At 40.6% G+C, this 26,909-nt stretch overlaps 1 protein-coding gene across 2 annotated transcripts in view; it reads right to left on the bottom strand.

The window, feature by feature from the left end:
• SI (sucrase-isomaltase) overlaps positions 1–26,909 on the bottom strand; it is a 645,776-nt gene that overhangs the window by 284,416 nt on the left and 334,451 nt on the right. For both annotated transcript variants that reach the window (XM_078665617.1, XM_078665618.1), the window contains exon 38: positions 8,217–8,350. In XM_078665617.1, coding sequence (XP_078521743.1) covers positions 8,217–8,350 — 134 coding nt within the window. The remainder of the gene's footprint in view (positions 1–8,216; positions 8,351–26,909) is intronic.

Consider the following 26,909-nt stretch of genomic DNA (forward strand, 5'->3'; position numbering starts at 1 on the left):
TTGTGTCATTGATGAACTGTTGACCAATTGCCTTATTCAGAGTTTGGATGATAGGGTGCTTCTTCACTCGCAAGGTGGATGTCCCACAATATATACTATAAGCGCATTATATACTATGGCACTTGTAACATGGTGGACGGGATAGCATTGAAGACAGAGTATACTATCCACCAAGCTCTAAATATTGACCTATGTAATCCTACATTGTGGAACGATGAAGTCTTACTTTCTGAAAATCAGTGGAGTAAACTGATATTAGATTGTTGAAATAAGTGGTCATCTATACCTAATGAACTATTATGAAAACATGTTTTTCTAAGACAAGGTGCTCTCTGTCACAGTATTTAATGATTGATGGCACTTGAATTCAGTATACATTTCTAAGTACAAATAGAGTGAATGATACTGTTGAGGGGTTTTAAATCTGGTAACTCAACGAAATGTAATAACAAATTAATCAAAGAAAAAGCAAAAATAAGCGGAATGGATTAGAGTTTGCCAAACTTGTCTTTATCTAGATTCAATCCTCATATTTACTACTTAAACTAGCCTCCATGAACCATTATGTAATAAATCTGTGGTTTGTGTAAGCTGTTGAAAGGTTCAGTTTTTTTCATGTCCTTCTCCTTCATCCGTATTCAGTAACAATTTTCAATAAACAATTATATAATCAATAATTTATAATGATTGTTCCAGTTTTATGCAGACATGACATCCATTGGGGTCCACTAAAGAAATAGCTCTATGTTAATATCTCAAACCTACTTTTGCTTTTGGACTAATTGGCCTTGTCCTCTGTTTTGATTTGATTCAAACTAAGTTGCATTTAGTTTGTTACTTTATGTTAAGGTATTATGAAGAACTTTAAAACATTTTGTCTCCTTAGTGCAGAATTATGCCTCTTCATTTTGATAGATCAGAAATAAAGTTGTTAGCTCCAATGGTGGGTGAACACATCCCCCCAAAACAAATTCATACTACAGGAGATTTGCCACTTACGCCATATAAGATCAACATCTGTCTTATCCACTGGTGGAAAAAACAAAAGTTGTCTCATCCTGGGATTGGTGACTAAGTGGACTATGCATCCAATCCAGTGATTTGTTTATGCTCCTATTGTGGCAGTTTTAAATACAGGTGTGTTCACTCAGCCTTATATCCTTTTGAGGTAGATAATGAGAGTACTATCGAGCTGAATAACATTAAACTTCCCTTATTCAGGGCAAACATGCTTCAAGGGGTGAACGTGTTCTGTAGGAATAGACATTGCATGTCATGTCCATGCACAAAGACTCCTCTCTAGATTCAGCCCCCACCTTTAACAATTCAGAGAAGCAGCCTTCAGCATGGTAAGGACGTTACTTTCTGGACTCAGGGACACTCTCCAGGCATGCCATGTAATCACCCTAATAGGAAAGACATTACTTTTGTTACACTATCCAGTCTATAGCAATGTCCGTGAAAATAATTTCCTCTATTGTCTGTTCTACAGCAAGTAACATGTAACTGTTTTTGCCTTCATGTGGAGCATTCCCATAGAGAAGACTTATGGCTTTTGATAATAGAAGTATATTCCCTGAAATAATTTGCTTTATTGTCTCAAGAACCTTGCAAAAGAAATTCTGAATTTTTAGATACTTCCTACACACAATGCATGATCAAGTCTTTTCTACTAGAACTCTGCCATCATATTGCGGTATGTGAGTTGTCCTCGGTGTGCAACCTTTCTATTGCATAATGTCATCTATATACAATTTTTTATTGTTGACTTTATATAGGCATGCAATGTGAAGCTGGAGTCCTGCCTTTAATTTCATCACACTTTGCTCTGAACATTGCTGACATTCCTCCATTTTCCAAAATTCTAGGAATTCTGTTTTTCCTGGATTCATTTTAGCTGAAAGACATGTTTTGCCTTACCCTATATATACATTATCAAATGAGTAAGTTCCTTTGTAGCCCTCACTTTAACTTGGTCAAGCATCACTTTGAGAAATATTTTGAAAACACTAGAACCTTTCAGTCTCTAGGAGAGCAATTAATCACACCCCTGAATACCTATTACGTAAATTGGATTATCCACTTGTTATCTCCTCTGAGAAGTTACCCTTTATTATTCCTTGTACAAAATATGTGCTTTCAAGCAAAGGAGTAAAGATGTATGATTATGTTCTCAAATGTCATCCCATATGTGCAAATTTTCCCTGGTTATTGGCGATGTGCATATTTAAGCACATCTCTTTTCTTTTTCTTTTAGGGACCCTGGACATCACCATCAGCAGTCGTTTGGATTCAGTGTTATTGATAAAATAACAAGATGCTTATTTGCTTATTTAGAGTTTTTCAAACAGGTTATATTGCCAGAATTGTGGTAGGGTAGCCGTCTGCCAAAATTCAGATTGTGCTATCTGATTAAAGTCGAGAAAGCACCATCTTTCCACCAGCAGAGTCTCCATTGACCCTGCCAGCTGATTACCTTTGATTGGTGGACAACGGACATTTGACTTTCAGTTCATGGATGTCAGACTGAGAGGAGCTATTGATTACAGATGTTCTGATGTCATTTTTCTCATATAAAAAGAGTTCTGGAATATCAAAGGCTAACTATTGATGAAAAGTATGTCTCTACAGTGAACAGTTTCCAAAGGGTGTTTCACATTGTTAGTATACATTCTCCATGAAGAGGCCTTGTTGTAATTAATGAACAAATGTCATAAGTCAGCTTGGGGAAATGCTAGAGAAATAATTTAAATTATCTTTTTACTTGTTAAAAATCTATTAGAATTGTGCAAGCAGAATTATGGGAAGTTCAATGGTAAAACAATTAACAACTGTACTTTGCGCAGCCTGAAAACAAACATATTTAGATTCAAGTTGCCCAACAGCTCCAGCGCACATCTCATCTGGCTAGTAATGACTGTCCTCCTGAAGGAAAATGGAACTATTGCTGGTAGTAGGACGGTGGGTGTGGAAGTAACAGTAATGACTCAAAAAGGATTAGCCGTGCAGGAGAGGTGCATGATTTGGTGGCAATAATTCTGCATTAACTGCTTTTTGTTATGGAGCATAGTTCCCAAAAGGAATTCTTCTTTCAGAGATATCCCACAGTGTTTCAGCTGAAAACCCCAGCAGTAGGAAAAACAGTCCCAGCACTGGGAAGGGGGAAGCAACCAACTTTAAGAAAGGATACATCATAAAAGGAATATCAGTACAAAACCTGTCTTGGGTTGCTTGTGTTCCGCACCAGGGAGAACCTTGCCTGACAGTTAAGGTTCAACTGTTTCTATTGGAGCAAGTTCAAAGCTGATTTTCATATGGCTAGTTGCAAACTAAGGTGGCATGGTGTGCAAAATAACAATGGACTGGGGTCCGGCTAAGAGTAATTACCAGTACCTGAGATTAATTCAAGTATTAACTCTGTCACTTTATTGTATACTCCTGTATATTAGATATAGCGTACTGTCTATGGCTGGATTGTGGTGCAACTTTAACTAGGTGCACCAGGACAGTGCACTCTATTACTGATAATGTCCTGCCCCTATGGCAGATGCAAAGGTGCATTTCACTAGGGGTGAAAAATGAACTGGCTGTTTAAATGAGCTGCCCTGTCTTTCAAAGTGTTCCACTCTCAAGGGGCATGGAGATCACCCTGCAGGAAGGATCATTGAATGGCTGCATACATATGCAGGGAGATATCTTGGTGGTAACATTGGGCTCCTTTTTACCCTCTAGTGAAGCACCATCAGGGGTGCACTGATTGTGTGTCACATCGTTGTAGGACAGACAGTAAGTAAGTTTCCTGAGAGCCCCTTTGCTTCTGCACCAATAGCACTTAATATGGCACGGGCACAAAGACAAAGTGTTCCCCTCAATTTCCTGGGACCAACTCCTCCTTTAAATGAGAGAAACCCCCATTAGGATAGAGCTGTCACTACCTATGCACCAGCACTAACTAATTTACAGAAAGGTTTACAGAAAGGTTTGAATAAGCATCTTTGGCCCCTTCTTCAATACCAAAGTGCAATGTGGCCGCATATGTATGTTAAACCACCATGGCACCTTCCATAATATGACCCTTGGAAGTTTCCTCACCGCTAAATGAGGCACATGAACTCTAAATGAGTCTTGTTGCTTCTACTGTCGCCACCTTGTATGTTGTTTTTTACTTCCTTGGGAGTGCCTAAATTCAACTTCATAGATGCTCTAATTTATATGTTGTATTTGGGAGGTTAGTGGCATTAGACACTGAGGCTACAAGTAAGTTTGGGTGACTGTCATGTAATTTCCTTAGCAGAAATTAGATGAAATGTTAAAAAATTAAGCAGAATTACAAGTTGTTAGATGATACTAATGTGCCATTTTGTACTATTTTGTGTGCAAAATGTGTCCTTGTATCCAATTTATGAACAAGGACTTATTTTGTGCTAAAACACGCGTGCATGGTGTGTACAACAGCGACAACCATCTGTTATGTTTATGTTATTCCCATGCTCCCACACAATATGCTTTTTACGCAAACTGCAGTGGCATAAAGGCCACAAAAAATACAAAATGCAGGAAATTACACACCATTACAAATTTTTTGCCTGGACTTAGTTAAAAAGTACAGAGCATATTCCAGGTTTGTGTCTGAAAGTCTTTTTGAGCAAAGTTAACCCCCCAATTCACCCTTCACCCTGTCTTTGGGCATCAACAACACAAGATTGTCCACCCATTGACTTTTGTGGGTGTTTGGGTATTCTTTTTCTCACCTTTCATTCATGAAGGCTGCACAGCTCTTCTCCACACCTATTCTCTCCCTCATTGCTGCTGAGCACCCTGGACTAATATTCAGAGCTCCTAGGTTGTCAACCATGTTCCTCCTGGGCCACTCACCAATCCACTCCCTGGTGCGACTTTCGCAGGGTAGGGGGGTTGGGCTGGGCCCAGGCTGCAGCAATATCTCATTTAGCCACAGCGACCGCTGTTCCCTGAAAATGTTTGTCCGCTCTAGAGCAGTTCAAATCTTCAAATACACAGAGGAGAAGAAGTCAGGGATTGTGTGGAACCTGCCAACCCAAGGTCTGTGTGAGCTCAGATTTCACCTCCGACCAGAAGGGGTCAAGGCCTGGGCAAAGCAAACTATATGGTAGAAGTCGGCCGGAGTTTGGCCGCTATTTTAGTCAGAATTAAATACCCAAAAACTAACGTTCACATACATTACAAAACAAAGCAGATTGTCCGATAAAGACACTGTAAGGAGTATTTACTCTCATTGTGTGATGTGTTTTGTGAGGTCAATTGTGTCCTGTTCTAGTGTGAGGGATGAGATTGACAACTAGACAAAGGACACTGCTGCAGTGAGCTCTTTGCCAAGAATGTCTTATTTTACGCAATAAAACTTTGCTAATAAACCAAAAAAAAAAAAAAAAAAAGAGCTCCTAGGTTGTCTCTAGCCATCCTCTGAGGATATTTACTTGAAATCATCCCCACTCAGCTGCCTATTATCACACTATTTCTCTCACATATGTGCTCCAATATCCCATGTCCAGATTGTACAGTGACAGCTCATGCTGCTCTGTTCTTTGCACCTAATCTGGAGGAGGTGGTAGACACTTTTTGGCCTGTTTGCTAACTGTTGGAGTTCCTCCTTAGCCTTTTCAGCATGGAACAAACAGTAGCATTTCCCCTTTTCATTTATTGCTTCATCAGATCATGAGATTTTATGCGCTACACACAAGAGCAGAAGCATGTAAATACATCAGACACATTAGAAATAATGATTTAATAAAGACATTGTTTACTCCAGAATACAATGGACCCGGTACCGGCATCCTATTTTAAGGAAACAGAGGCCCATCAGAGGAAGCTTCTCTGGGACGGAAGACCCCGTATAGCATTCTCTAAACTCACCCTCCCTTGGTATGGAGGGGGGGATTGGGCTGCCGGATCTGCAGAAATACTATTGGGCTTCACAACTTGCGGCGGTGAATCATGTGGTGTAGGGACCCCCAGGGGATCCGGAGTATGCCATGGATCGAACTTTTATAAAAAATAATTTTCCCCGCCTGTCATAGTGCCACACAGAATTTGAATTTTGACAGGCAATTGTTGAAATTTTGGACTGGTGTAATTAATTGATGCAAATACAACAGTGTTTTGTCTTTGTTTTTGACTTTCTAATATGTTTTTGTAAAATATTTTTCATATAATTTTGAGTCGCACAATATACTGAATGAAATGTGTATTCCTCCTATGCATCAAGAGTGATGAATAGTTGTTTAAAATAAAGTTGAATCAATACAAATATGAAAGTAAAGTACAATGATTGTTTGCGTTGTATTTCGAATCTGCAGTATTAATTAGCAGTACTGAAATTGGTGGCCAGGTAACTTTTTTTGAAAAAATGGATCGTGGACAGGCGCCAGGTGGGGATTTCACCAGGGCGCTTTACGCCTGGCCCAGGTGGTGTTCACTGTTAGGTCCGGCCGCACATGCAGTCCATGAGTGGCATGCTGCTAATAGATATCTTACCTGGGAGGGTAAACTAACCTTGGCTACCCCCTTGTGGAATTCCGAGAGACTTGGGATCTTGTGGAAGTTGAAAGGATTTGATAAGTGGGACCTTATCGGGATTACTCAGATCAAAGACGTGTGGGGAGAGGATACAATACACACATTTGACTATCAGGAAGCAATATAGATTACACAATAGTGAGTATTATCAATACCTCCAGGTTAGACATGCCCTCCTCACACATATACCTAGAGGGACCACGCTTCCGGAGGCCACTCCTCTCGAGGACCGAGTGTTAGACGGGTACCTCCCCGAGAAGACTATATCATTGATATACAAAAAGATTATCAATAATATGGAGGACCCACTGGGTACTATTAGAGCTCAATGGAGTGCAGACGGGATAGAACTAGATGACGAAGACTGGATAGATGCGATTTCCTCCCCAAGGGTAGTGGCGATCCAGATGAGACTTAGATTGTTGCAACTAAAGATTTTGCATAGGTCATGTATTACAGGGCCTCGACTGGTACGGATGGAGCAGATGGAGAGTGGAGAGTGCCGGAGGGGATGTGGAGAGCTTGGCACTTTTATGCATATTCTGTGGCACTGTGTGGAAGTAAAGGAATATTGGACGAAAGTACATGACGAGGTACGGGTTGTCTTGGGGGAGGAGGTATGACCAGAGGCCCGGAGGCGTATACTGAATGTGTGGGAGCCTAGGGACTTGAATTCGTATGGAAAGCAATGGGTGACACTGGCGTGCATGGTAGAGAAACAAAATATTTCCCAGCTGTGGGGGGCCAGCCAGCACCCCCCGGGTTTCCAAATGGGAGGAGGACATGGATTGGTGTGTGTTTAGGGAGAAGTCAGTGTATGTGGCCAGGGGTTGCCCGGAGAAGTGGGGAAAGGTCTGGGGGGCCTGGAACAGCCACCACGGAGAGATTTGTGCACCTCTGGTGCGACTAGTAGAGGCTGAAGTACAGAAATCCCTGTGATACATGATTTAAATATTGTCTTTGTAATTCTGTATGAGCGACACCTATTTTGACCAATGAGGAAACTGTTGACCCACCTGATGTTTTTCCGTTCTTTGCCAATTTGTTAATAAAAAGATTTACAAAATAAAATAAAGACATTGTTGATTTCATTTCATGTCTTTTGAAAGCCAGGTAATAATAAAACCGAATTTTAGCCAGCTCTATGCAATTTAAGCTTATGGGTCAAAATGTTATAAAGTCCTAGCCATAAGATGAGGTCTTAGATAATTAGGTGAACTTCGATAAGGTGGGGACTTTTCTAATTTCCTCGATTTAATAACATCAAATACCCATGGTGAACAGAGAAATTTGCCTATAGTGATGAGCGAACCTTATGCCAAAGTCTTCCAGTTTATGTGAGTGAGGGTATGCATTCTATTTAAAGTGACAACTGTTCTGACAGGCAGACAGGTATACTCAGTTCTAAATTAGAGTAGGGTGTTTCAGGATAATACAAAATATGCTTTGTAAATACTAAAAATAAATAAAAAAATAAATAGTGTCTTATCCAACTATTGCTTTCACTCACATTCAGGATCCCAAGCAACTACAGTATGTACTTCCTTTTTAACAGAATGTTCAATATTCTTTCATTATGTATATTTTGTTTTATTAAACTACTGTGCTGTAGCAATAGTTTTTTTAAGTCCATATTAAAATCAATGGATAAACATCTTTACCAATGATAGATTTGTCCACCTGGTTCCATTCAGCAAAGTTATCTCCAAGCCAGTGCCCAACCCACTTTCCAATGGTTGGATACGTTGATCGGGTGATAACAATTCCACGTTTTCCAGTTACTTTTAGCAAAGCACTAAGAGAAATAAATATTATTAATGCATATTAACCCAATGAGAAAACAAATAAGAAAAGTAAACAACAATTTGCTAGGAAAACATTTAGATATAAAAAGTTACAAAGGAATTAAATATCAAATTATATGCTCCCCAGATGTACTTTGCTCTGCAAACCATAACACACTCGTCTGCCATGTGGCCATGTGCTATACATAACCTCACACTGTGAAAATCTAAAATGCCATCACTGATGAACAGCTGTCACTGGATGCAGTGTCTGGTGGACTACTATGCTCTGTCATGGCCCCTATCCACCTCACACAGTGGAGCTCAGGCTACAACATGCACAGCAACCTTTTTCCAGCATATGGCATGGGAATGTGCCGGCCTTAGTCTGACACTAATCAGCTGTCCTGAGTCTTTAGTCGTGTGCTCCAACCTCAGGAGCAATACTTGGCCAAGCCCCTCAGATGCACATGTGATTTGACAAGTATTTACACCGGTGCCCCATCCATTTACCATGCCGCCCAAACCAGAACTGCCCTAATTTCTGTATTCATGTCCACAATGACTATTCCACACAATGTTTTGCTGTGGACAGTTTACTTTAGAATTGTTTTGTTTTATTACCACTAATGAGGTCTCCAAATTAGTAAATCCAAAAGGAAATCGTGGTTTCCTCCATTTTTATACATCCTACATTTTGTTTGCATTTCTGCCTATCTGTGGTCTCCAAGCATCAGTGTAGTCCAGGGATGCTCCCTGATTGCCTAGCTGTTACTCAAAGGTTTCTTGTGGCGGCTATTACAGGATGCAACACACTCGTTTCTAATCTCTGAAAAGAATTGTCATGCAAAGGCAAGTGGGCCGGGGAGTGTCCCAGAAACCTAGGATGAATGTGTCAGGGGTTCCAGAACAAATTGACTGTAGCTGAGCGAATGGTGTATGCCTACTGGCTCTGAGGGTAGCCAGTGTTTATACAGTGCAAGGTAAAAGGCCACAGAGGAGAAGTGAGCACTTTGACTTTCTAAGGGTCCATACACATGTACTATGTATCAAAAACAGCAGTAAAATGTGTGCTTTAAGTACTTAAGCCTTGGCATGCTATATACAGAAAACACTGCAAATAGGCCTGTGTAGTCTCAGTCACACAGACATAAGATGAATGCTGCTTCAGATATTCTCCATTTGGTGTAAAGACAACAAACCCTTGAGGAGTCCACATCTGATCAAGCTAAAAAATGTATTTTTCTTCAGCTGAGGACCGTGTTAATATGTTGTTCTAATTTATGGGTTGCCTTTACCAGAGCATGGGCTTTAACTGCTTGATTGGGTATTTTGATTTCTTAACACTTCAAACATATTGATGGAGTAAAGCATGGAAGCAATGTAGTTTTTATAGAAGGGGAGCATATTCTCTGGTTTTCTATGTATTTCAAAACAGCCAATGTCCTCTAATCATATCAGCATATATCACAACTAAGAAATAGAAGTGGAGCTGTCCATTCCACCTCTTAAAATAAAACTGGTCAGCTCCGCAAGATAATGTCACCATACCAATAACCTCAAAAACAGGGTAAGGCACTTTTGATTGTACCCCTATATTACTCTCTACCTAGCCTATAATGTCCTAAAAAAGCTGAAGCTCACTGGGCAAGCCAAGGGATTGGCAGAGTACTTTACGTTTCAACAAGTGTGGCACTACATTAAATGTATTTCCCACACTCCTGCACTATGTGCAGTTACAGGTACTCTCTTTGCTTGGTTTACCTTGAGCATAGATTAAGGTGTGACACCATTACTTCTAGTAAAGTCAGGATTCTCCATTTGCCTTTAGCCAGACTAGTGGATATTTTTGTCATCCAGGGTCAATTATTCAGGTCAGAATCTCAAGTGACTGCTTGGCAAATAAAGGAGTGAACCCTCTCAAATGCAACACCATCTTCCGCAATGGTCTTCACATTAATGTTTTTGTGCCAATGTACAAAAGCTATGAACTACGGACATTGAAAAATTCTCCATAAATGTAATATATTTATTTAGGGCTTCATTTAGAGTTTGGAGGAAACCGAGTTTCCAGACGAAACTGTAAATTTGGATTTCTTCCTAACATTGTGGAGGAAAGAATGCCTATGGAATGTATTCAATTTTTATTATTTCTTCTAGCAACTTGAGGGCTTTTAGGTCCATGCAAATTTTAACTGAGACTACTAATTTCCAGATTTTATAGAACAATTGCAGTGCTAGATATCAGGATGGTGCGACATGCATAAAACAGAGGTGGAAAGCCCTTAAAAGCAATTTTGGAGATCAGCTTGGAGAGAAATAAACTCTTCATCCAGGCCATTGCTATATAGAAAAAACACATAGGGGCAAGTGCCTATCCAGGATGGATCCCTATTAGTGATACTCATTTGGAAGCCGTTTATGCCTGTGGCCCAAAATGTACTGTACTCCTTAAAGAGAAATTACTTTTTTGTAAAATCATTAACAACTCTGCCTCCACCCTATCTTGGACAACAACAGCCATGATTTGAAGCTGTCAACCATACTGAAAGGAGTCAAGATGTCCATATATAGCAGATAGATTCCCCATCTTTTTTTAGCATGACATATTTCTCACTCAAGATATACAAATGTAAACACTGTTTGTCCACTGCCCATCAAGGAAGCCTAGCTGAAGTTTCGAGAGAACTTCCACACCTATACATATGTGTGCATACAAATGCACACACACATGCACAAACAGAGACACACACATATATAGTTGCTGAAAAGATTAAATGTTTAAGTGACGTTATAGTTAGAAGAAAATGTCAGTTTTAAAATAACATTTTCAATTTGCAAATACGCTGAAATCACCAGTTATAGTGAAATGAAGCACCTATAACTCACAGCCCCGCCATCCACAGTGTTGACATCAATGGTGCCATTTTGATGTCATCAGTAATGTTATTAATTTGTCATAGAACATGTGATGATGTAATATGTGAGAACATAAGCAGTGATTAGCAGTGACAGCACTGAGGAAATTAAGTCCTATCGTCTTTCCACAGGGTAGGGCACAGGGTTAAATGTTGTTGCTTAACTCGTATACGGATGCAGATAAGAGGATATTCTGAGATTGTGCCCAGTGCCCTGCACTCTTGAAAGTCTTTCAACTCTCCTGCCATGTACATGGGTGATGGTTGGTTTATAATTTTCTCCCCTGCCTGACCCAAAGGTCAGGAGGAAACATTACCTCATGCCTTGCCCATTGGTGATGGGGGTTCAAAGGGCATGCTCAATGGTGAGAGGGAACATTGTAGACGTTTATGCTTTTACAGCTGCCACCTTACAAAAGGAAAGTATCCCACTCACCTTGCCTGTGATGAGAGAATGGGGGCTTTCCTTTTCCCCACTTGCCCAAGTAACGCTATCTATTTTAATTCCCATATTTAGCTAATGGGTATTGGAGAAGAGAAGAATCCATTCTCCTTGACAAATGGGAAGGACTGTGAAGGATTCCAGCATCTGAACTAAACATGGGTTTTGTTATGTTAAAAATAATTATTGAGCGCACATGAACCAAACAGTTTCTTGGCGCTAAATATAGGAAGAGCCTGCTGCTTAGTTGGTCATTCATATGCCTGGGTAAATAGCCAGGTTTTTAGGAGTCTCTTGAATGTAGGGTAGTTTGCACAAGATCTTATGTTAAGAGGAAGAGCGTTCCAAAAGTGAGGGGCTAAGACCGCAAATCTACAACAGCCTAGTCTCTTTAGTTTGTAGCCAGGAGGCTAAGATGGGTTGAGCCCAAGTTGTGGATAGGTCTATATCTCCAAATAAAGTTAGAGACAAATTCTGGACAAGTGTCATGCAGGGATTTGAAGATGAAACATCAGATTTTAAATGCACAACGTTGTATTATTGGGAGCCAGTGTAGCTTCCTCATTAGAGGAGAGGCGTGTTGCCATCTTGGCTGATGATAAATTCAGTCTAGCTGCCTGATTTTGCACCAGCTGTAATCTTTCAGTTAAGTACATCGGGAGACTGAAATAAAGTGAATTGACATAATCGATGTGAAAGATGACCAAAGATTTTTTTTAAACTGCATAAGCGCTTCTGTGGCGAGGAATCTACTGATTTCCCTGATCTTCTAAAGCTGGAAGAAGCAGGTGGAGACTACCGTCCCAATCTGGGTCTTCAGCGAGAGGACACTGTTGATTGTAACACCAAGACTCTTAACTGAAGAAGATGGTGCAGGAGGTGTACCCAACTCGGCTGGCCAGAAATGTTGGCTCCAAGGGTCGCAGGAGCCACCTACCAAGATCAGTTCTATTTTGTCAGGATTCTGCTTCAGATGATTACTATTCATCTAGTTGTGTATATATAACATAGTAGTCTGGAAGTTCAGGATAGAGTCAGAGTTGTTCTTCAAACATTCCACCTCATTTGGTTTCTGTTAGAAATTGGGCTGTAGGACGACTGGGTTATGAGTCCTTGTTAAGCAACAACCACAATCCTAATCAGGGGAAGAAGCAGGCAACCCCTAAATTAACCTGTGCTCACCCTCTTGTAGCTTGGCACAGAGAAGTCAGGCTTAACTTATAGGCAATGTATAAAGTATCTGTGAAATACTTCATACAGCAATACAGTGAAACCACCACAGAAAAAGATTCCACACCAAGTTTGAACAATTGAACTTAATTTAATAAATAAAGCAAGAACAAAATAACAAAACTCCAAAAAGCAGAACTTGAGATATGAATTCTTAAATAATAAACTATAAATAGCTCTTAATAGCAATAAGTGCTTAGTAGGGTATCTTGTCAGCCTGACCAGAACAAAGTCAAGAGTTCAGGCCAACCGCAATGGAGTACAAGCCTGATACAAGGACCCAGTGAGGCCCGCTGAACAAAAGTACCTTAATCCTGGTTGCGTCAACGAAAATGCGGGGTACAGCTGAGCAATGCATCAGTGGTCTCCATCCAGTTGGGGTCATGAATCTATTTTCTCCATGCAGCACTGGCAATGTTTTGGTTCTGAAGGCAATGCACTGGTTCGGAGATGCAGCAGTTCCAAAAGTTATGCGCCGATTTCCCCACCCAGCAGAGGTGGTGTTTTGATCTTCTCCACGCAGTGGTGGTGATGCATTGGTTTAAAAGCTGTGGTTCCGAGGAGATTCAGTAGTCCTGGTTGTGCAACAGCAGCGATGTGTCGGTTCCACTGGCGCAAACACCTTAGGCCCGCTTCGGCTTGGCAGGGCAGACTCACAGGTTGCAGAGTCCAGGTGTAGTAGCAGTATGGTTGGAAGAAATGTATGTACTTGAGACGTCATATCAAGAGGCACAGTCTGCTAAACTTTGGAGTCATTCTGGGTTTAAGTGATACATGTCCAGTCGTTCCCACCCAGGCAGAGAGAACAACTTGTAGCAGGGCAAAACAGCAAGACAGGAGTCCAGCAAACAGCAGTTCAGTAGAGTGGTAGTCCTTTGGCAGCAAAGCAGTTCTTCCTCCTGGCAGAGTGGTCACAGGTCCTGAAATGTACTGAAGTGGATGTGTTAGAGGTCCGGTACTTAGAACCAGTTGTGCCTTTGAAGTAAGGGAGACTTTAAACATGGATTAACCATGTAGGAGGGGTGCAGAATTTGGTGGCAAAAGAAAATACTGCATTAACTCCTTGTTGTTATTGAGCATAGTTCCCCAAAGGAAGGGTCGGGAACTTAAGCTATTCTTTCAGAGAGCCACCAGTGTTTCTGTTGGAGGCCTCAGCAGTAGGAAAAAAAACTGTTCCAGCATTGGAAAGGGGGTGGCAACCACATATAAATAGGGGTACATCAGAAAGGGAATATCAGCGCAAAACCTGTCTTGGGTTGCTTGTGTTCCATATCAGGGAGGACCTGGCCTGACAGTTCAGGCTTGACTGTTCCTATTGGAGCAGGTTCAAGCCTTGCAATTTAAAATCCGACTTATCCTCAAGTTGTGACTTTAAATTGTGAGTCCAGAGACACCAAACTTGAAAAGCCTATCTCTTCACAATTGTGAATGACCCTTAGAAAATGTAATACACCAATCCCAATGATATCCTATAGGAGAGCTAGGCCATGCAGTAGTGAAAAACAAACGTGAGAGATTTTCACTACCAGACCTTGCAAATCTTAAACATATATGTTCTACCTTTAAAATACATTATACACTGCCCTATGGATTGTCCATGGCCTACCTTAGGAGTGACATATATGTATTAAATGGGAAGGTTTAGGCCTGTCAAGTGGTTTACCTTGCCAAGTCAAAATGGTAGTGTAAACGTCAGATGCAGGCTCTGCAATGACAGGCCTGAGCCATGGTTAGAGGGCTACTGAAGTGGGTGACACAATGAGTATTGCATGCCCACTAGTAGCATGACAGGTCTTGGGCACATGTACTGCATTTTACTTGGGACTTATTAGTAAATTAGATATGCAATTGGTGATGAGCCAATAATACCATATTTAGGGGAGAAAGCACAAGCATTTTATCACTGGTAATTAGCGATAAGGGGCACAACGTCCTAAAGCCAGCAACAACAAGATCAGAAAAGTGGAGGAGGTAGGCAAGAAATTGGGGGGAAGACCACCATAAGGCTGTGAGGTCAAACAAACATTCATTTCATAAAGTAGAGACATCTGTTTTTTTATTTTTACTCTTCATGCCAGCCTTACCAACAGACAGAGGTATATGTGTACCCTGTGGCCCACAGAATTGCAAATTTGTATTTGTTTCATCACCACCCCACCTTGCCAAAGTATAGAGATGTTATGTCATGTGTATTTATATGGTGTACTATCACCCAGAGGGGTAGCCTGGTGCTGAGCAGGTGTGGGTCTAGCCTCGCCTAAGGGGGAATAGGTGCGTGTTATTCAAAGAGCAAGTGCTTCAGCTTCATGCAAAACTTAAGAAGTGAGAAGAAGGATTTGATGTGTAGCAGAAGGTCATTGCACATTTTAGGAGCAATGTAGAAGACGCCTGACCACTGTATTTTATTCTGTGCATATATGTGAGATGGATGAGAGTAGAAGTTCAGCTGAGGTGAGGATGTCTGGTTGGGCTGTGAAAGGAGATGCCGCTATTGAGGTTAGGCCACTGTTGTGTAATTCTTTTAAAGTGTGAGTGAGGAGTTTGAATTGAGCAAGCTTGTATATTGAGAGCCAGTAAGGCAACTTGAGGTGCGGTATGATGTGTGGACTGCATGGGATTTCAAGAGTGAATCTGGCTGCAGAATTCTGAATGGTTGCAGTAGACTGGTGAGTTGTTTCCTCATTCTGGCATAGAGAGTGTTCCTGAACCCCAACTTGCTTGTGATGAGGGTGTGTGTAGCAGTTTTCTTGGTGCTGTTCACGAGTCATTTGAAGATTTTCCATACACATCCAGAGGGTGTGGAAGCAGAAAGCTGTAATAGCGTTGACTTGGGCTGTCATGTCAATCTTGCATTTCTTGGTATGGGTCTGGAGCGGGTCTTAGTTCAACCAGCCCGCAGGTATAGTTCCATGGTGATGTTTTCATCCCAGAGATCATTACTTCTGTCTTGTATGTGTTAAGTTAAAGCCAGTTTGTCTTCATTCAGTTTGTGACTTTGGTCATGCAGCTGGTGAACTTGTGCTGGGTGTTTGTAGTCTTAACCAAGAGGGAGAGTCTGAGTTGTGTTGTCGGCATATGTGAGGAAGTCAATGTAGATGAAGTTAGCCGAAGGGACCAGGTACGTGTTGAAGAGGCTCAAGCTGAATTATGATCGTAGCAGTACTCCACAGATAAGGATGCAGGCAGCCAAAGATTATGGCGTAGGTAGATCTGTATTTTTTTTGTCCCATTACCCACTCACTTTGAGAAAGTAAGGTAAGAAGGAACCTACTTAGCACATAACATCAAACAGAACCCCTTTCCTGATCTCATTTGTGATTAGAACAGTAGGGCAGATGAAACATTTCACAACATGAATGAGGGGGATAAGGGCCAAGGCATTTCATATCTGCCCCACTTCTTGTTTAGAAATGTAGAAAGAGGAAAGCAATGGCTATGAACAGTCAAAGCCTTCTTTCATTCTCATTTTTTTACAGAGAAAGATTGCTATAGAAGCTCACAGATGTTGCACTGCTCTCTTCATCAATGCAACGAATCTATCTTGAGAGCTATCAGCTATCCCAGGATCATTAGAGAAGGCATGGAGTAATGGGGAAAATATACTCTCCCCACTTAAGCATGGTGGTGGTATGAACAATACTTTTACTTCCCACTCTTGTGTAAGCCATGGTACTTAAAGATCACAATGGTCCCCTTTACTATTGGCAAAAACAGGGGAAATAAAAATAGTTTCACTTTTTTTTGTTTTCCCTACGTTTGCAATTCCTTTAAGGAATACCACCCAGGATGCTACTCTCCCTGCCCTTGGAGAAATTGGTGGAATTTTGCGTCTAAAGTGAAGTTTAAAAAGATTGGGGGATTGCAGGCCCTTTTCAAATAAATTGCATTTTTATTATAAACATATCATTTTAATTAAAATGCTCTTGAAGGTGACTGGAGATAAATCCAATGCAGGGACCCCAAAGTATCCACACAATGTTATAGCCTTCTCCCTGGAGAGACAGATGTCTTAAGATAATAGAAACACCTGGTTCAAGAAGTCTTTCACACCAATATACACCCTCTGAAAGTGCCCCATTATCAAAAACAACCTTTGAATTTTCTGCACTTTTGCAAGGGAACTGGACCGGACTCCTGCCTTTGAATTGACATGTGCTTTGGAGACAATGTTGCCTAGGCACACTACTATAAAGATATAGAACAAATGCCCGAAGAACCAGATGAATGGTAGAAAACTCCTCTTAATTAAATGAGGGTGATACATCCTGACTCACCCACTGAGCTTGAGTGGAGATAGACATCCAGATCACCTTCCAATCCAGGCCTAAAGCACCAAAGATGAATATGAGTAAATCTAGCAGGGCAAACAGAATATATACAATAGGATCCTCTAACTCGAACAAAACTGCAATTCCCAAATGACAGGGGAATAGGCATATCAAGGAGCAGGCTGTAGAGGTACATCAACAGAAGAATGGCAAAAGGATATCTCACATTTGAAATATCACTCAAAGAGTGATGTGAATGAAAGAATCCTGTTGAAAAGAAGACAGCATTAAGATCTAATAGATAGCAGTTAGAACTACTGAGACTGGACACACACAAACCTCCACATACCAATGTGCACTGCACCCCCAGCCAATTGCGAGCTGGGGCCATCAGGGGCCAAAGCAGATACTAAAGATGAGTCTGCAGCTCAAGGGAATGGGCAGCAGGAAGACAAAACATCCCTGATGTCTCAGAAGCCAGGCCATGATAAAGTGGAGGCCCAGTAATATCTCAAAGTGGGATTTAGGCATGATGACAAGAAAACACAGATACAACAGAACCATGCACTCCTTGGAAGTCGGTTTTAGGCCTGTGTCTGATCCCAGTAGTATTATCCAATCATTCAGATAAGATTGGATGGAGAATCCGTTGTTGGGAAGAATCCTCTTGAAGAGCTCTGCATTCTTTGTGAAGAACCGAGTACTGATTTTACCACAAAAGGCAGAATAATGACAGTGAACTGGAGAGTTCCCTTATCAAACCAGGGAAACTAGAAATGATAGGTGTGAAACATTGCATAAAGGTATGTATCCTCCAGGTCCAGTGATATTGATGGAGCAAGGATTCACACGTAATGCGACTTGCTCGTATTCAGTCTTCTCAACATAACGTTAATGTACTAATCAACATGTATAGGTCCTAAATGAAATTTATGAATCACTGATTAGAGTAAGTGCACAGGTTACCTGATTAATCTCACAATAAGTTATGTTGATTTATGGGCCCAGGTGAGTATGGTAAACTGAGTCAGGTGACCTGCGCGCTCTCTATCAGTATTTGTTTTTGGTAGCAGCAGTATGGTTAGGGTTTAGTTAAGATAAGTAGTTAGTTTTAGTTAGTTGATGAATTTTTTTTGCATATTTGAAATTATAATATTGATTGTATTGATTTATGTATTAACTAAAATTGTTCGTACCTGTTTTATGTTTTGTCTGGAATCCCTGAGGGCAGAATAGCGGGTGGTAAATGGAAGCCACACTGCAGTGAGGTCACTTACCTGTAGGAAATAAGTGCATGGTTAGGTAAAACCGGAAGCACTATTTAGGGTTTTTCTGAATGAATGTGTGAATAAAAGATAGCATAGAGTTCGCTAGCAAAAACCTTTGGTGTGATATCACCTAGAAAGGGTCACGCGGAAGGATTAGCAGGTTCATCTGAGCTTGATTGATAGCAAAGGGGTTCGCTGGTGAAACTTTGGCCTTAATATATCCCAGAAGGGATAAGTCTGAAGAAGTAACAGGTTCTCTAATGCTTGCGTGAAGGGTAGACGGAAGGGATCTACTCGTAGTATATGAAGAGTAAGCGGAAGGGATTTACTCGTAGTGAGTGAAAATGTATCTTACCTTTGAATTAGTCACTCAGGTACAGTGGCAATTTTTTTTACGTTTGTTGAATAATAAAATCTGCATTAAAAGTTAAAGAAATTAAGTTCTCGTATTACCTTGCAAAGTGGGAGTCAGTCGCGGAGCTGCGCTGACGTCACTCAGAGCCGCGCTGGTATTGGTTGAGACAGCGGGCGTGTAGCTGAGGTAATAATTGTAAAGGAGGGGTGAGTATAGGAGTGTGAGAACTAGTCTCATGAGAAAAGTCACGCAACTATTGGTTGGATAATTCTGAATTCAAAATTTTGATTGGTCACTGAAAAATAAAAGACGCGCAGATATTGGAAGAAATTTTGTAAACAAATTGAGCGTTATCCTAAAGATTTGGGTTTAAATTATATGTGGCATATAGGTCCGATTGTAGGAGGTAGACCCAATAGGAAATATCTAGGGTTTGCGCAAGAACAGTATATAAGAGGAAGATCTTATAACATGTACAGAGAGAAAAGAAAAATGTCATTTATTAAAAGAATTAAGAATTTTTCGAGAAAAATTAAGCAATTAAAATCAGAGAAGGGATTATTATTCCACCAACAAATACGCCCGCATCATACATGATGGTCAAAAGGGGCTGTCACACTTGTGTGGTTAGAAAATTGGATGGAGTACACAAAAGATGATGGTGTTTTAGCACTTCCAGAAAATGGTACGTTTAATGGCAGAGTTTTGTACAAAATTGAGAACTCGCATGAATGAATTAGATCCCAGACCTAGATTAACACAGTATGAGACATTGGAGGACTGGGAAACTGAGGCTTTTGAGTGAGATAGACCCAGAAGTAACAGGAATTGGAGTAAGTTTTATCCCAGATTTCCAAAAGGGACAAGAGACAAACAAATGAAACAATGGAGACAATCCATGTTAGTGGAAGGATTATATCCTGTATTAACTTTAGAGGAACCCACTGGAAGAAAAAGGACTGAGAAAACGAAACATTTAATGACTAGTGGTGAATCGGATGATGATTATTTAGAGGATTTATTAATGAAAAATCCACCACCTTATAATGAGGAGCCAAGCACAGTTAATCCAAATGCTCCGTTCCTGAAACCACCTCTGATTCCGCAAGTGGTACATGAGACTTCGTTAGAAAAAGTACTACAGGAGAGGGAAAGAGAAGCATTAAATGAACAAAGAAGTGAGTTGATTCAGAAAATTTCTCAATTGAATAAGAGTCCTGAAGCTTTGACAATTCCGGTAACCATTGGCCCAGTTGTTCCTCTGTATGGAGATAAACAACCTAGTCTTAAAAATACCAAACTAACTACACCTGTAGTACAGCCTAGGAAAGAACCCTTAATAGTTGATGATCAAGCGAGTGAATGTGAGTCAGTGATTTCCCTGATGGATTTGCCAATTAGAGAACCAGTGAGTGACTCGGTCAGGAAAACCACTTCTATAAATTCTAGAGAAGTACAAATGGAGACATCCTCAAGTAAAACAAATGGCACAGTAGTAACCCCAGAAGAAATAGAGAGATGGAAACGAGAAATAGAGAAACCAAAGTCACAGCCAAAAGTATTGGACATATTCAAATTAAGAGTCGAAGTAGAAGAATTGATGGCTGGAAATGTGGGATTGGACAGATTAAATACAGAAATAAGAGTGTTTCATGAAAAAATAATGGATATGGCAGCAAATATGGGAATTGACATTGGCAAATCTGAAGTGTTACAGAAATCATATCAAGCTGAATTTTCTGACAAAGATTTGGAAAATATGAATGTGTCTGGTAGAAAGGTACAAATTAGGGAGCTTATGACACTATTACAGAAATGGGGTGACATAGAAAAATGGAAAACTAGGTGGGCAAAGAAAAAAGAAGAGGCCGATCAAAACAAACTGCATCCAAATATGTGTTAAAAGAAGCAGAAAAGGTGGAAAGGTTATGTCCCATGAGAGAGGTATCACGTGGAGGTTATGTACATGTCCCATGGTCCCGACAAGATATTTTGTCATTCACAAATGATTTCCCAAAACTTTGCGAGAAACCTGTAGAGTGGTACAGACACGTTGAGAGGTTTGTGAAGGTTTGAAATGTCTTTTGAAAGATTTAGATGGATTATTTGACATTGTTGTTCCTGTAGATTTGTGGACAGAATGTAAAATTGCTATTGATTGGCCTAGTGATGAGTACCCTAGAGACCCAAAGACAGGAGCACCGTCTTATGAAGTCATGAAAAAATACAACCAGGTAATACTCTACCTCAAAGGGAAGGTACATGCAAAAGAAACTGATTGGACTAGAATAGATAGAACCACTGAGAATAAAGATGAATCTGTGCATGCATATTATGAACGCCTGTACAGTGGCTTAGACAATATTGACATGAAAGATATGACGCATTTCATCTATCGGTTTGTGTCAGGATTAAGACCAGAAATTTCACAATGGATTAATGATCATAAAATTTGATGGCAGGCCAAGCCGATTGATGAAATTCTTAAATATGCAAAATATTGTGAAGATGAACTCGACAATAACTAAAAGAAAAAAAAGGAAAAAGTAATGTGGGCAGAAGTAAAATTAGAAGAGCATCAGGAACTTCAATTGAGCCAAATGAACAATAACCAGGTGATGGTAACGGGGGTAAGCCAAGGTGAAAATTCAATAGGGAGGAAGCCAAAAAGAAGTTCCCTCGTCACGGGTGCGGCAAGTTGGGGCACTGGAAGAATGAGTGTAAGGCTGTGCAAAACAGTAATGTGCAAACTAATGATTTGAATCCACAGACGCGGAATGAGGTGCCATGGAAGCAGCAGCCGCAGCAGGTAATACAAAACCAGTTACCCCTTGCACCTATGCCAAATTTTAGGAGCAAAGCACACCAGAGTGTGAATACCACAAATTGGGAGGGAAATGAGAGGAGAGACACAGCAACATCACAATTTCTTTTGAGTGATACATTTTTCAGTGAGGACACATACTGACGGTGCCTGAGAGGGGAGGACAAGGAGTGCGTACTTGGCGCATCCTTGCCGGTAGATGAGTCAGGTCCATACATTGAAGGAAAGGTTAAAGGAAATGATGTCACCTTTCTATTGTACACTGGTGCTACCCGTTCTACTGTGAGAACAGCAGACGTTCCAAACCTACCCCACTCGGGAGAAGCAATCGAAGTAGTGGGCGTTTCTAATAAACAAATTAGTACCCCAGTTACAGAACCAATGGAAGTTAGACTAGACAATTTTAAAGAAATGCACAGATTTGTTGTGCGTGATTCAAGTCCAATGAACCTGTTAGGCAGAGACTTGTTGTGCAAAATGAAATGCACCATCTTTTGCACCCCAAGTGGTGTTGAAATTCAAACCCCAGACGAAGACGGAATTTATAAACTAATGTTAGCAAAACAAGAAACAGAGAATAAAAAGTTAACTGTAGAAGACCTACTAGAAGAATTACAACATACAGTAAATCCTAATGTTTGGGATTTTACCGGAAAAGATGTAGGATTAATGGCAAATGTCGATCCGATAAAAGTGACAGTAAAGGAAGGTGCAGTTTACCCAAATATTCGAAAGTACAAAATGAGCCCAGAAAAAAAAGCAGGTGTTGCAGCAGAAATAAAGCGTTTGGTTGAAACAGGCATTTTACCAGAAATAATGAGCAGTCCATGTAATTCACCCATAATTGGCATAAAGAAACCAAGGGGGAAGTATAGGTCGTACAAGACCTCCGAAAAATCAATAAAATTGTGGTCCCATGCTGTCCAGTTGTGCCAAATGATTCTGTATCAGATACCATGGGAGGCTGGATGGTTTACCGCGATAGATGTGTCACGCATTTTTCTCGATCCCATTGCACCCAGATAGCAAATTTTTTTTTCTGTTGAATTCGATAGTCATGTGTACGTTTGGAACCGCGTTCCTCAAGGGTATACAGAGAGTCCATTGATTTTTAATCAGATTTTGAAAAAATGCATTGAGTCTTTGGTGCTGCCCGGACAGTCAGTCCTTGTCCAGTATATAGATGACCTATTGGTGGCATGTAAAACTCGAAATGACTGTGTTGTTGATACCATTGCCTTGCTGAATCATTTGGGTGAAGGAGGGCATAAAGTGTCACCTGAGAAATTACAGTTTTGTACCACGTCAGTGAAATATCTGGGGCACCAGATAGAAAGAGGTGTCAAAAGAGTTACCTCAGAAAGAATCAGAATAATAAAAAACATGAATCTACCTAAAACTCAGAAAGAGATCAGAATGTTTCTCGGAGTTGTAGGTTACTGCAGGCAATGGATAGTGGGATATGCAGTCCTAGCAAAACCGTTGTTACAAATGACAAAGAAAAGAGCAAAAGACCCAGTAGAATGGGATGATGAAAGCATGACTGCTTTTTTGAAATTACGAGAATGTCTGAGTACAGCTCCAGCATTAGGGATGCCTGACTATTCAAAAGATTTTGCACTCTTCTGTGATACACAAGATAATTGTGCACTTTCAGTTTTGATCCAAACTCACGGTCTGATGAGACGTCCTGTGGCATATTTTTCTTCCACACTAGACCCAGTGGCATCTGCATTGCCAGGATGTCTGAAAGCAGTAGCTGCAACCTGCATGAGCCTTGAGCAAAGTGAGTCCATTATTATGGGGCATCCAGTGACAGTGTATGTTCCACACGCAGTTGTTATTTTGTTAACTAGGACCAAGACTCAGTACCTCACACCTAGTCAGCTGACTAAGTACGAGCGAATCATTGTAGGTGCAGGAAATGTCACCATTGCCAGGTGTAATATTCTGAACCCAGCAACACTGCTACCTGATTCACACTTTGCAGAAGTGAAGGGAGAAGTCGAACATGATTGTATCGACCTGACTGAATACAGTACAAAACCACATCCAGACATAAGAGAAGAGCCATTAATTGATTCTGGATATGAGCTATTTGTAGAAGGCTCATGCATGAGACATGAGGAAGGAGGTTTGAGTGCTGCCTATGCAGTGTGCACATTGTGGGGTCCAGTTGAAGCAGCCTATTTACCTGGAGTCAAGTCGGCAAAAGTAGCGGAATTGGTTGCATTAACAAAAGCTTGTAAATTTGGTAAAAATTGGAGAGGAACCATTTACACTGATAGAGCCAGTATGGTTACGGGGTTGTGCACGACTATGGCCAATTAAGGATGCAAAGAGAGTTTCTGACTTCTTCAGGTACACCTATTAAAAATGGTCATTATGTTAAAGATTTGCTTGAAGCAATCCAATTTTCAAAAGAAGTGGCTGTGGTCAAGTGTGCTGCTCACCAATCTGGAAATGACAAAGTGACAGCTGGTAACCGATATGCTGACCAGTTAGCCCAACATTGTGCCAAATTTAGAATGGCTGTAAACAAGAAAATTGGAGTAGGCAGAAACAGCTGCCAACTTATGTTGCTTGAAGGTGTGAAAACATGGGAGGAAGTGAGAGATTTGCAAAATGAAGCAGAACCAAAAGAAAAGGAAGAGTGGAGAAAATAGGTTGTCAGAGAAGGGTTGAAGATGGTGTCATTGTTTACCTAGATGGTAGGCCTGTGTTACCAGACTGTATGATTGCCCCTATGTCTAGGATGTTCCACAGAGATTCCCATCTAGGGCAAGATGCCATGATCAAGTTCTTCAGACAGAGTTGGTTCAATGCGAGGTTCAGGAATGTAGCAGAGAGTCTTTACCAGAGATGTCTGGTTTGCCAATATAATGAATCCTGGAAAGAAAACTGTAGTGTTACCAGGAAAGAATGGGAAGGCAGAGGGTCCCTTCATACGATTACAGATTGATTTCATTCAGTTACCCCCTTGTCGAGAACTAAAATACATTCTTGTCATTGTCTGCCTATTTTCAAAATGGGTGGAAGCTTACCCCACACGTAGGAATGATAGCATCACTGTAGCCAAACTCCTACTTAGAGAACTCATACCTAGGTTTGGTTTTCCAGTAACAATTGAATCAGGCCAAGGCTGTCATTTTAATAATGAAATAATTGGCCTAATCTGTGAAGCATTCAACTTTAAGCAAAAGTTGCACTATGCATATCGTCCAGAGGCTTCTGGAGTGGTAGAAAAACTGAATGGCACAATCAAGTCAAGATTGGGAAAGATGTATGAATCTACCCGATTAGAGTGGCCAGATGCTTTACCTCTTGTTCTGATGGGACTCAGAAGTATTCCAGACCGGAACACAGGCTTGAGTCCTCATGAAATACTAATTGGAAGAGCAATGATGCAAGCATGGGTGCCAGGACACAAGCTGATAAATATATCTGATGATTTAGTACTGGAGTACTGCAAAGAACTGGCTGACCAAGTGCGTTCTATCTCTCACCAGGTTGGGGAAGACGCTGTCGCCAGACAAGCAACTCCAGCACATGACCTGAACCCAGGTGATTGGGTAGGGTGTAAAGAAACACTCGAAAATGCCTTGCACCGAGGTGGGGAAAACCGCGTCAAGTAATTTTGGATACCACCACAGTTGTAAAGTGCGAAGGAGTTCCACACTGGATCCATGCTAGTCACACAAAAAGAGTGACTGAACCTGATGAAACTGAAGCTGGAGGTTGTGCAGCTGAGGGGTCTCAAGATGTCGATCCTGAAGTAGCTGAAGAGGTATAACCAAGCACTAGTCAAGATGATTGGATACTAGTAGTTAACATACCTGCAGAATACGTGAGAACCAGAAGTCAGACTTAACTAGACTGTCAGAGTGATAGTGAGGATGAGATAGGTCTAGAAGAACCTACTCAGATTACAGAAATCTAAGCTAACAGTAATTTTGAGGAGGACCAGGTAGGGAAAGATAAAGTTACTCAGATAATCGACACTTCACCAAGAACTCCAGAGTCTGAAGAGGGACAGATAGATATTACGGCGGAGGCTCAGGCAGAAGAAAATCAAGGCTTCAAAGAGCTGGAGCAGGACCAAATAGGAGTAGAAAAATGTGTTCAGGAAGAAGAACGTGAATCAAATCAAAGTCAAATTCAGCAAACACCTGAACAAGGCCAGATTAGTAATCAGCCAGAAGAAACCTAAATAAGACCTGGACCTAGTCAGATAGAGAGAAATGCAGAAAACAGCATTGAAATAGATGTGCCACAACTGAATGAAAATAAGAGAGCACCGGAGGAAGGCCAGAGCACAGTTCCATCTAAAAGACTCAAAAAAGGAGACAAGTGACCTAGGTTTGTCAAAAGATTGAGATTTCGTCTAAAGACAATAAATGAAGAACCAGAACAAGTAAATGAAATAACAAGTCAGGCTGAACAATTTACAGTACAACCAAGAAGGAGAAGTCCACGATTAAAGAGACTGAATAATAAATTCAAAGGCCCTGAATGGACTTACATCATCCTTGAAGATTTCGAAAACTTAGAAATAAGTGATGAAAGTGATGACGAATTAATTGTTGATCAGACTGACGGAGAAGTGAGACCCACTTCAAAAATTTCACAGGTTAAAAGACTGTGTAAAAGCTACAAAGAGGGTTTAAGTCTCCTTGGTCAAAATGGCTGATCATACTGTTAATGGAAGACCAAAATGAAACTGTCTAAAAACATTCTGTAAAATATGCACATGTAGTATAGTGATAGTATTCATAGTATGGTTAGGACTGACCATAGCTATTCCTTACATAATGAGTAGAGACATGAAGAATAATATTAATGAGCTACAAACGATAGATACAACTAGAAGAATAGATACACAAGAGAAAGCTCTTAGCATTAAACAACAGAAGGTAGATTTAGAAGCATCAGATGAGGAAGGACTACTTTATACTGGAATTAAAAACAGAACTCACTTAAATGTATTTGCAAACCTATTAGTACACTATGTAGAAGCTACGGAAATAGGAGATTGCTATGTTTGTATGAAGTTACCTACTTCGGTAGCCGAAGGTGTGACTTACCATCATTTACCACTAACACATGGTATTTCATGTAGTGTTTTAGTTAGTTTATTCTATAAGGAAGGATCTTTGCAGTATTATTATTCTAATTATGATGTGATATTTTCTGAACTTCCTATACATAGTAACCTGAATCCTGTACATACTAAGAGTTATGTAACACGTTATATGGGTGAATACT

The sequence above is a fragment of the Lissotriton helveticus genome, chromosome 11, assembly GCF_964261635.1.
Source record: "Lissotriton helveticus chromosome 11, aLisHel1.1, whole genome shotgun sequence".
Lineage (NCBI taxonomy): Eukaryota > Metazoa > Chordata > Amphibia > Caudata > Salamandridae > Lissotriton > Lissotriton helveticus.